At 38.7% G+C, this 12644-nt stretch overlaps 1 protein-coding gene across 5 annotated transcripts in view; it reads right to left on the bottom strand.

Annotated features, from left to right (window-relative positions):
* Positions 1 to 2799: 2799 nt before the first annotated feature.
* Positions 2800 to 12644, bottom strand: part of PARG (poly(ADP-ribose) glycohydrolase) — a 60521-nt gene continuing 50676 nt past the window's right edge. For 4 of the 5 annotated variants that reach the window (XM_059851215.1, XM_059851216.1, XM_059851219.1 and 1 more), the window contains 3 exons: positions 10684 to 10789; positions 7410 to 7538; positions 2800 to 6657 (listed from right to left, as the gene is read on the bottom strand). In XM_059851215.1, coding sequence (XP_059707198.1) covers positions 6485 to 6657; positions 7410 to 7538; positions 10684 to 10789 — 408 coding nt within the window. In that variant the 3' untranslated portion in view covers positions 2800 to 6484. The remainder of the gene's footprint in view (positions 6658 to 7409; positions 7539 to 10683; positions 10790 to 12644) is intronic. The other variant, XR_009487188.1, reaches the window with a different exon arrangement.

Below are 12644 nucleotides of genomic sequence, written 5' to 3'. Positions count from 1 at the left end.
ATTAATGTGAAAACATTGGAGTTTGCCCCTGATTCTGTCTTTGCTTTCCTGGTTTATTTTTTTAACAAATACTATTAGCAATTTCTGAGAATAAATATAACAGTTACCCACGATCAAAATAATTCTCTATCTCCATCAAGAGAGTGTAAAAGAAAGGTGAAAGCACTGTCTTTGAGCAAGAAGATTGCAGGTTTTCCCTGTAGCCTCCTAGCACACTTCACCACCCTGAGAAGATTTCAGATGCTCAAAAGCCATTACAGAGCCCATCCAGATAGGATTTACAGGGGTTTAATTCCTATATTAATTCCTTATGCACTCCAGATGTTGTCCTGAGTGTACATTACAGTTTATAAAAGCTAGCAAACATTGTCTTTCCAGGCAAAAACACCCACAATACCTGTAACATTTAGCCAAGGTCAGATATATTACAATGATGACACACAGATATACTAAAACAAACAGTTTGTAATTTGTCATTACTGCCTTCCTACAAAAATAGCCTTGGAATGAAAGTTCAGGATTTGCATAGGGACAGTGATTAGATACTAACACACATACAGATGTCTTGGATCCAAACTGGTAACATCATGTGTGGCACTGCATTATTGTTTCTTGTTAACTCTAAACATGGACTTTTAAAACTATCCTGCTTCACTGGTCCAAAGGTCCTTTTGCCCTTCCTATTTAGCAAATACAGCTTTTATCTGTGCAGAATCTCTCTCTGATAATATTCATTACAAAAGGAAGCAGCTGTAGTAGGCATAAAAATTCCAGTCATTTACAGAAGGCATCTCTAAAAAGCAAACAAAAAAAGATGTTACTGAACTGGGCCTTCCAAGTGAAAACCACTGAGAGCAGAATAGACAAAGCCTCTGTGCTAAGTTCTGTACAGAGAAAGTAGGTCCTTATCTGCATGTCACATGGATTTTCCAAGAGGAGATTTACACAAAACAAGGTTTATCACTTGGGCAGCAGGAGATGAGGCTTTTCAGTAACCTTTACCCAACCAGGCATACTCTTACTGTTTTACACCCAATGGAGCAATGCCTTCATTGTATTCAATTTCTTTAAAAATTTGAACATCAAAGAAGTTCTCTTAGCTATTCAACAATTTAAAATAAAGGGAAAACCCCCTCATCTTTAATATCACCTGTTCAATTTACTATTAATTAATGAATAAAAACCACAGGAAAAAAATCAGCACAAGAACTTGTCATTTTTAGGCACATCAGCTATGCAGTTTTCAATACAGTCTGTAAGAGAGAGAAGACAGCTGACTGCAAAAGGCTGAGGTGTGTGAACTGTGGACACAGAGAGCCAGCAAGCACATTCAGCTAGTAAAGACAGTGCAACCTCTCTCTAGGCTCCTGTCCCCTGATTTCCAGATTTACAGTGATGAGCTACATTAGCAATGATCCCCACTCCAGCAGTACATGGCAGCTTCTTTAAAGCTTTTTCAATGCGTGTGCATGCACAGCACAGTGTGCACACACCCAGACACATCCCACAGTGTCACCAAGAGAACTTGGAACACACCAGTGCCTCCTTTAGCTGCAGACCAAAGTGCCACTTAGCAGGAGCACGCAATGAAAGCCTGCCTGACAGCTCAGCTCAGCACAAATTGATGGTATTGCTGTAATGGAGTTATCAGTGACAAATACCTCCTATGCAACTTCCAGGTCACACTCACTTAAGCAATGATAAATGAGCATGAAACACTGTTAGCACAAAACAAGATCATAAATACTCAATTCGAAGCTTAAAAAACCTAACCATTTCAGACAGCTGTTGCATCTTGCAGTCTCCATGATTTTATGGATATTCTCACTCTTGTCAGAGAGGTGCCACAAAGCAGCAAAAGATGACTTTAAGCAGATATTAAAAAGAAAAATAAAATAAAAAGAAAGAAAAAACCCAAGTCATCCATCCGGAGCAAACATTGCATCACCCTGCATTGGCTAATTTACAATTACCTCAGTGAACCTGACAGAGTTTGTAACAGCTTCTGGAATCCCAAAGTCTGACATCCATCTGTCCATCCTTCTGTCATAGAAAGCTGCTCAGGATGAGAGGATACAGACTGTGAACGTAAATATAAAATTTTGTGAAATTCAGGTGTCTGGGATTCCTTTGTCCAAACACTGACATAGGTGGGAACACAACGAAGAAAACCAGGAAAAGTCCATGGTGAAGCAGCCCTTGCAACTGTGCTTTATCCCCAGGGATATCTCCACAGGCTATGGTTGCTTTTAAAGTGTATTCATGAGGGTATTTACTGATTACAGTGAGATCAGTGACAGCTTGGGACAGATGGGCAGCTGCTTCTGCACTGCAGCAGCACAATGGGAGCACCTTCTGCCTCCCCTGCACCTGGGATTTCCAAGGTACAACATGAAGGCATCAACCCTTCTCTACCTTCCCAGCTGTCTCGCAACCAAAGCCCAGCACCCCCAGCTCATCCAGCACTCAGCCACACACTGGGTGAAAATGGGATCCCTTTTGGCCATCTCCATGAGCAGAGTTACCTGGGCACAGTGCAGGAAGCTCCCTGCTCAGCCACCACCCACCTGCTCATTCCTGCTCCCCCAGATGTGTCTTTGTCCCCAGATGTGTCTTTGTCCCCCAGATGTGTCCCAGTCACCATCTTTACTTCCATTGCTGCTGTCTGATGGACGAAATCCTTTAGTATCAACATTGCAAACTTCATAGGCACAGCTACATATAAAACCTTGGGAGCAATCAAATTATATTTTATCCTAATTTCTTGTGATGCTAAAAAATTAATTCCTTAAAACAACATTTTGGAAAAAGTTTGAAATTGTTTTATTTAGAAGGATCTCAGCCCCACTCTTACAAACCATAAAAACCCCTATACAACATGTTAATTATTTATAATTTTAGGGGGTTATTTGCTTTTATTTAGTGAGATTTCCTTCATGAAGTTCAATGAATAATCCAACATCTACTTGCTTACCAAAAGCTTGGAAACATCAGAATATCTGCATATGGCCATACACATGGATGAAACCTCACACTCTTCCAATTTACAGTAGCTAATTCTGTTTTACAGTGCTATGCAGACAGAAGCAACTACCACAATACTGTACAGGAAGAATAAATTTCTCAGCTCTGTTATGTGTCAGTTTACTGCTAGAACTATCTGCAGTATTATGCCCTGTGCATTCAAATGTGCTGGAATTCTTCGGTCCTGGAAAGTATATTAAGTGACAAATTACACAACATGGCTTCAGTCGGAATTTTTAAATTGTATTCCTACAAAATTCTGTAAACATTAGCATACAGATCCAGAAAAATCAATACAATATAATGGTGCATAAACTGTAAGTTCAGAAGAATGTCAGAAACACTTCAACAGTTTATAAATTAATATATACAGTATTGGATACTCCTCATTGGATAAGGAAACATCAAAACTGAGCAATTTAGGTGCATGAGCTGTAGAACAACAGAAGTGCTCAGACACCAAACTTGACTATGAGGCAACATTGCAATCGACATGACTGCCTGTTGTTGTTTCATATTAAGCATTCAATTTAGCTGCTAAAAACTATAAAACAAAAGTTTTGGTAGGAAGTTAATTTTTATTGGAAATCATATAGCAAACATCCCTAAAATAATAAAAAATCCCAAACCTAGAATACTCCACCACCAGGTTTCTGGAAGAGTGAACCTGAAGCTTTCTAGGCTGCACAAGGAGATCACTGGCATCTCCATTCCACACTACTTCCCCCAGAGCACCAAAGGCATGGCCAGCTAAAGGAAACATTTCAGGGAGTTTGGAAATGGGGAGTGCTGAGTGGGGAGAGAAAGAAAGATGTAGAGCACATATTGGGCTGACATGCAGCAATCTGGGCAGTTCAGCTCTTTACTGAATTAGAACATCATGGGAATGTAACACTACTGCTAACTAATTCTGGGCTATTTTGCTTTAAAAAAAAAAAAACCAAAACAAACAACAACAATGACAACAAAATAATCTTCAGCCTGTCTGCGATCAAAATCATATTCAAAGCATTCTTATAATGTTGCCCTTTACGAGATCAGGAACACACAACAGAATCCAGGATATATTACTCTTTTTCAGACAACACATAGAATGAAAAAGTAGTTATTTTCCTTTTTTCTTGTCCATACAAGCATAATTCACTAGAGAAAAAGGTATGGTGAACATATCCTAATGAATAATCTCAAACAAAAGGCATTCTTCCCAATATTAGAAAATGCTCAGTATCACTGAAACTACAGACTGCATAAAAAGACTAGGATCATCCTGGAAGCACTTGACACTGCAAGAACTCTTTTAACTGCATACCTATAATATGATCATTAGAGAATCTCTCCAAAGTTAATGTTTTCTCTTTCTAGAGTTGAAGTAGAATTTCATTCCATCATATTTTGGAGCATTTTTCATACTTGACCAATCACTTCTCACAATGACTACATTGCACTAAAGAAGTATTTATATGTAATAAAGGGGAGGTCATTTCTAGCCATCTAATGCTTTTTGTTGTATTTTTTTCCAGTTGTTTAGGAACAAAATCTGTTCATCTCTTCTATACAAGATCCTGAGTAGTAAGGTGAAAAAGTTTTGGCTGATAGCACCAGTTTTCCATCACTTGTCATAATTCCCAGGGTACATCTATCATCAGCAATGCATCTAGAAGCACTATCATAATTGAACCTAAATACTCAAATAAGAGCTAATAAAACAATTATTCCTATTGCCAGAATCTGAGCCAACACTGAAACACCAGGAGCAGGAGAAAAGATTTCTGCTAAATCTGAGGACACAGCTTGCAAACACAGAAAAAAAGCCTGAAATTCTAGCCAAAATTTTTTTCTCAAAATGGATGGGGCTGGAGAAAACTACACATGGAGGGAAAAACAGGAAGAAACCTGTGTCCATCACTTCCCAAGTAACACACCAGCCAGCTGCCCACTTAGAATTCATGCCAAGGTACAGCTCCCTGAAGGTATTTATAGATGACCCAGACTCCTTCCTGTTGCTTCCCCCAAAGCAGATCAAGCAGTAAGTGATTTATTCTAAACTAGACTGCCAACAGCTTCCAGCATTTAATTACCATGGTGTGTTTGAGGCTTGGAGAGTTTTATCTGACACAATTCAAAAGGATTCATTGATTAAGAAACTTAGGTCACTACATTTCCTGCAGCAGATTTTACTTGTATTGCTAACTCATAATAGCAACTATGACAGACAATAAAAATCTAACACAGAAGAGGTTAAACTTAGGAATCTGGGCTGAAACTTAAACTGGGCTTAAATACAAATAGAAGAAAGTTTCACTGGATTTGCCCTGTACATAGACCTGAAAAAGTTTTATCACAGATGTATCTGCAGTTTTGTGTAAACTATTAATGTACTACAGCAATACTAATTTGGTATTCACAGATAGTAAAAGCATGGGTTTTAAAATGTTTTGCCAACACTTCACTGTTATTCCCATGTCTAAAATGACACAGGCAGAAATCCCTAACAAGACCTCATGTTCTTATCTGTAGCCTGCAGACTTTCCTCCCACTGATATGTGATTTGATTCCTCACTCACATATCCCATGGGGATCTTATACTCACATATATGCATGCTGAGAGAAGGGAGAATTGATATGACAATATGAACACAACTAGCAGACCTTAACTCAAATATTGCCAGCAGCAGTGAACCTTGAGAAACTTCCAACAGACTAAAACCTTGTTCAATGTAGTAACAGATAGCACCAACAAAATGGTATTGAAGAGTTTCATATCAAAATCTTTCCCTCTGCTTCCTGCTTTGGTCACATTTCTCATTTTCCCCCTCTCATAGCTCTTTCTCTACTTTATGCTAACTTGTATATGTAATTTGCAGTTGTGAAATGCATTCTTGGCTCCCCCAGAACATTTCAATTTCTAAACATTTATTAAAAAAATTAATCAGACCCAGAACATTTTAAGTTCAACAAATGAAAACTTTGGTAAGAACACCAATGGTACCATGGCACTCTTAAGGATTATGACAATTTTCAGTAAGAACAATCATTAAAATGCTTCTCTCTAACATCATCCAAGGAGTTACACAACTGTCTGTACTCCAGCTGTAAGCCTCCATGAGAAATCTACATAAGAGCTCTGAAAAATAAAGGCAAAAGAGTACAGGGAAATCTGAAGATTTTTAGCAATCTCAAGTGAAATGTACCAAAATATTCTACTTAACAAGGTATAACACAAACCAGACTTACCAAAGAATTTTTTTCTGTACACACATGAACAAGGTTTTCATGTATCAAACCATCAAACAAATAAATCTCGTCTCTCAAAGGTGTTTGTGGGGTTTTTTGTTTGGGTGTTATACATAACTACTAATGCAGTCAATATAAATTAAGCCAGCTCATTCATTATGTCCAGCAATTCACACAATATACCAGTGGGAGGAGATAAACATTATTCTGATCAGATACATTTATTTTAATCTTCAAAACACAACCCTTTTTCTTCATCCTCCTCATCATCATCAGTAGAATGTGCATAGGTCTCAAGGGTGTTGTATATGAAAGAGTACAGCTTGACATCTGGTCCTGAAGTAGAACAGTTTCTGCATTGTTCATTGTAGTATCTCAGCAACAGACTATAAATGTCCCCTTCAAAAACCAAAAAGAAGTCATTAAACACCATGTAAGAACATGCCAAGTGACCAATGTATGATTGCAAAGGAAGGCTAGAAATGCACATGCACACTGAGACAGTGGCTAGGAACATCTCTAAATGAGCAGTGACAGAGGAGGCAGAAGACTGCGTAAATGGGAATGTTTGCAGGTTGTTCAGAACATAGGAGGGGCTCCCACAACTTCCTGCACAAGCTATCCTAATATTAAGCTTGCATACACATTACTGACAAATGTATTGCCAATTACCCAGCTTTGTGCTTCTGGTCCAGAAATTAAAAGAGACATAACAACTACAATAGGGCAATGGATACACTGCTTTTCTTGTATTGCAACTGAATAACACATCAGACCACATCCTGCAGGATCAAGACAGAACCACTAGAAGAAAAACCTGTATCAAGAATGCCTAAGCAGTTTTTCCCTTTTTAAAGCTTTACTGAGTTATATCAAAGGCTTTTGCAAATATTCTACCTACCAAATACATCTCTGCTTTTCAGCATAACTCCTAAGTGAATCAGAAAAGCATCTAGAAGTCTTCTAAACTGATTAGCACTGTGCAGTAGGTCCCAAAACAGAAGAGTTCCCCATTCTGGAAACAGGGACAAATAAACCGAGACCCATTTGCTTGTGTTCGGGACTTAGTGGCAAGAATTCATATTGGAAAATTTCTACTTAGAGAGAAGGTTATGTCTCTTTTGTGCACACACAGATTTCTTTTTGCTCACCAATAGTTTGGCCCTTCTCACAGAGAAAAGTATGCATGCTGTAAATGTCCTGCATCAGCTCCACATCTCCAAAGGTAAAATACACAATATCACGTCCAGCTTCTGCTGCTGCCAATATCTGAATTAAGGCTGAAACAAGGAAAAAAGATTGCACATGAACACAGGAGAAAACAATTTGCTGAAGGAAAAACACAGCTTAAGTTTACAGCAAGCAACCATAGCACCCATTTCCATGTGGATGCTGCAAAGCACTATAAACAATGGGTTGGTAAATACTGCTTCCCTTTTTTAATAAACAATGCTGGGCACTGCTGGTCAAGAGTGTTGGAGCATTCTGCTAGAGCTGTTAGAGACATCCATCCTTACTCCCAGATAAACAATGTGCTTAAAATTGAGAGGGGTTTATTTTGGTCCACATCTGCCACTAAGCAGCATGCAGCCATTAATTAGCCAATAAATGCCTGTGGCAGCATAAGGCAACTCTCATCCTGGTATGAGCTGCCCATACAGCCACAGATAGTGGGGTAAAAAGCATCCATTGGCAATTTCCATTCTGTGCTGCCTGTAAGAAGGAATGGAGCCAATCCTTTCACTAGGTAAGCTATGCAAAGTGAAAGCTGACCCAGCTTTTGACTCCAAGAAAAGCACTATGGTTCTGCAGCCTCTTCCTGCATAATTTAAGGTGTCCATCACACCTACAATAGAAGTATGCAGCAAGGAATACGACGGCTTATTCTGACCTGTGAGGGGTGATGTCAGCAATGCAATTCATGTTACTTAACTTCCAGCTTTCTGTCAAACTCATTGGCCCAAGCTGCATTCTAAGTTCTGCCAACAGCTAACATTACAATATAGACAGACTTTGTTCCTCTACACGTAAAAGAAAAAAAAGTGTTTTCTAGCTTAGGAACAGTTTTATGAAGATTCACCTTGAGAAATCATCGGGATCAGCTGAGCCAAGCTAACGACCCAATGCAATTGGAGCAAGTAGCTCTGGTCCACTTCTCACCCAGCTCCTGACTTTTCTGCAGCTTTCTGGTGCTCAGCAGACATCATTGTGCCAATTCCATCCACCAAACTGGCAGAAAATTATGGATGAAGAATAAAAGTTTATTGTTTTCTGCTAGAACAGCAGTTGAATTGGCAGAGTGAAAGGTTTGCTAAGAACTAGAGCTGAGGCAAGGGAGGGCACCAGACCACAGAGCCAGGAACAACAAAGGGGGAGAAGAAACAATGAGGGGGAGAAGTAAACCAGGACCCTTTTAGGCAGCACAAAACTTAGAAGAGCGCAGCTTTTTTATCAGCCAGCACTGCCAGGCTGGAGTGCCACAGAAGCGTGCAATCAATCACAGGCTCATTTCAGGGAACTACAACAGTCCTAGCAATGGACCCCAGCAACTATTTCATCTGCTGCAGCCTGTCTTCCTTCAGAGCCTGTTGGTGCAGCTCTGATATTAATTCCTCCTTTTTCTACCCAGTAAGTAGAGTTAATTAAAATGTGATTAATATTGTCTTTGTAAAGATTAATTTTAAATAAAACAGTGTACATAGAGCATTACCACCTGCTAGTGGAAGCTAAATAGAAAGCTGTTCAGAGCTCAGCTCAATAATCCTTCACATTTTTAAGCAGAGACCTATTAAAACACTGCATTCCTCAATCAAAAAAACCCTCCTCTTGTAAACCCGTAGCCAAAATTATAAATTACATGATTCACATGTGAAATTAATCTCAATCTGGGAACGATATTTTAATTAAACCACTGAGCCAGCTGTGGATTTAGTAAAGCTTCAGTAGTTTAGCTTTTAAAGAGTCTAATTAACTAGCTTGCATAGGGGAACAGAACCTAATGAATCTTATTATTCATTCCAAACTGCAGTTTCACTTTACAAGATGTTAAAAATATCCTACTGCTTATTTTGAATTGCTATAGATCTTATGAAACAAGGATCAAAATTTCTGTCAAGAAGCAGACTGCACAATCTTCTGGACATTAATGATACACAACACCATGGGAAATTTCCATGTTACTGGTACTGAAAGAAGCACACAGGAAGAGCAACAGAGCCTGTGGTACTGGGCTCTGGAGGGATCTGAGCTCTCTTGGCCCTTGCACCCAGCTGATATGATCCCACTTAACTTCTGGACTTGCACCTGAAGCAATGGCTGTACTGACATCCCTTCTTCTACTTTAAGAAAACATTCATGGGATATTACAGATCCAAGATCTTATGCAAATTGAAGTACTTGTTAAACCTTCCTAACATAAATCAAGTATGCTCAGATCCTACAGTAAATACTAGTCCTGATATTGATAAGATATGCATTTGGCAGCCTATTTTATCTAATGGAAATAAAAAACAACTGCCAGGAACTCAATGAGCATTGAGAAAAAAATAAATGCTTTATGAATTAAGCACATTAAAAAAGAAATTGAACTGGTAGACTGATGACTGTCTCACTGCAGCTACCTAAAGCTGTTCTGAAAAGCAAATTTGAAACACTCTTCAAATGCTTGGAAACAACAAAGAAATGTAAATCTCTATTTAGAATTATATGAACTTATATGTCAGGATCCATCAGTTCTTGAATTGATGGAAAAGGTCTTAAATTAATGTAGGCATGTGATATCTGCTGCATTACAAATACTCTAATTAAATATAAAAGAACATGAGAAAGTGAGTGATATAGCAGGCAAGTCAGGAAAGAAAGCAGCATGACTGAGTGACTGGAAACCTCTCTGGCATATAGCAATATATTAAGGAGTAAAACTAAACATTAACCATTGCCAGCAAATTTGTGAAGCCTTGCAAATTACCAGGTACTTCAAACAGCTTTGCAGAGAATATGAATTTTAGGCAGAATCTAAAAAGACTGCTCCAGAAAGGTCAACTGATTTATATGACTGACAACTGCAATGAACATGTTCCTCTGTGAACTAAAGCTGCATGTTTGTGTTTTGGAAGGTTTCAGTGCTACAAGTCCTTGCAAACCCAGCATTTCACCGTCACAGGCTTGCCCCAAACATAAAACTGTAAATAGCATAACAGTCTACAGCACAAAGAATAGAGTGGAATGCTCTTTTATTGTTTAAGGCCACATTACTCACAGCCTAAAGATCAGCACTAATGTACCAATTCTATAGAAGGCCATTTCTTGGCAAACATGTATTAATTAGAACGAAAGCAAAAACTGTACTTGATAAAAACATATGGCCCAGGATCAAAATGTAAGTGATTTGATTAATCTGATCATTAACTAATTGCTATGATTTACCTTTTAATCGGGAGTCCCCTCCAAAGGCACCACATCCCCAGTTTCCTGTGGCTACTGCAGAGAGATGTTGAGGTGGAACGTTGGGTCGAGAGAAGCCACAGTAGGCCTGCATGCACACAAGAGTCAGAGATGGATTTGAGAGGCAACTTGGTGCAATACTTCCAAACAACAAAATTATAACAAAAATCAGTATTGTCTTCTGGCAATACCAAGCTCAAACTACTTCAATACACCATTAGTCTTCCTTTATATTCAACATCAATAACAAAAAAAATTAGGCAGGAAGACTTTTGCCTTATTTGGACCCAAGTTAAAAATTATGATACAGGTCCTGAGTCCCAGGCATTTCATCACAGCTACAGGAAGCTTTTCAGGATAAAGACTTAAAATTTTTCTTAAATACCAATCAGTTCTCATAAAAAAATCTGCCAAACTAACACACCTTATAAACACTGCAGTGATTAACCATGATTCATTTTAAAAATCAAAACCAAATCAATACACTGAAAATTGTAGGCAGATCATAAATTCACTCATGTAGGTAATTACAATTTTGTACTGAGATATCAGTGAGGTTTACAAACTCTACTTAAATGTATTTTTTAGGGCTAATTTCATTACCAACCATGAAGAAACAAGCTGATAAATGTTACTTTATTCAAGATGCTACGGTTTCACAACTAATTTAAATTAGTCCTTTAGCACTGTACATCATTTCAAGAGGGTGTATTCCCTTTCCAGCTGAGAATTAGGGCGGTGTGTTCCTATGTTTGAATTTATTTAAAATACATCTTTTAATATTCTATACCCTCCATACTGCAGAAAGCGGGAGGCTTTAACAATAGTAGCATTGAGGTCTCATTCAACACCCAAGCTCACTGCATCTGTAAATATAGAATCACACTAAGGAGACTCATCAGAACATTTTGATCCCAAAAACTGGCCCACAAGCAGAGTATAACTGAATTTGCATTCTTGTACTCCACTGCCCAGTAAAAACAGCCGGCCACTGCTAGAACAGGCCACACACCTCTCACTACCTATGCCTTATACTGGCCATGCAAGGCCCTAATTCTCGCCCATTAACCTTGTTATTAACCTGGGAGAATCTGCTTTGTGAACTGGAGACTGATTCCAGACACAGCATGTCAGCAGATAAAATTTGTGCAAGGGATAACAGCAAAGGCCTTGAAAAGCTAAGGTCCCACAACAAGCAGCTCACTGATGGCAATTATTAGTCCCTGTCAAAGTACAACCTTAAAAGCTGGGAAAAGACTGCTTTAGCTTCAACAAAAGAGCAGCAGCAAACAAGAAAAACAAGTGACAGGAAAACTTTGGCTATGCAGATGATAAAGCACCCGCCACAGTTCAGGAAAGTAACCCAATGTTCTCAACATTATGTTGGGGAATCCATGGCAGACAACAAGGACTGGGAAACATTCCAAATATCTTATTTAAGGAGAAGATGCCAAATTAAGGATAGAAAAGGAGAGAAAAAAAACTATGTCCACCACAGTTCCAGCTTCCCCTGTGAAAGACCTCTTCAGGAAGGAAGAGGTTCCTCGGAACTTCGATGTGTAAGATTATCAAGGACCACAGTCACTGCAAAATGCAGTTTTTACACACACAGCTGACTCAGGGCAGGGTCAAGGACTTAAAACTTTGAATAAATAATGATAATGATTAATAATGTGCAAGAATTATTAGTAGGAAGCATGCTAGTTTTGAATGTCAGCCCAGAAGCTTTGTTTAAAGGATTAAAACTGGCCAGCATTGTCAGTCTTCTTGAAGACTGTAAGCTTTGACTGGCATGTATGCACACATTTGTAGTTACAACAGACCTTACAGCTATTGTGAAAATAAAGAGGATTTATGAACAGCTGGATCCAATCTCAAGAAAACATCAATATAGGAAAAGGTAAACTCCCAGGCAATATGTCAATACCCCAAGAGCAAAGAAG

The sequence above is a fragment of the Haemorhous mexicanus genome, chromosome 7 (assembly GCF_027477595.1).
Source record: "Haemorhous mexicanus isolate bHaeMex1 chromosome 7, bHaeMex1.pri, whole genome shotgun sequence".
Lineage (NCBI taxonomy): Eukaryota > Metazoa > Chordata > Aves > Passeriformes > Fringillidae > Haemorhous > Haemorhous mexicanus.
The sequence above is the reverse complement of the archived record's forward strand: the minus strand, read 5'-3'. Positions and strand labels throughout refer to the sequence as shown.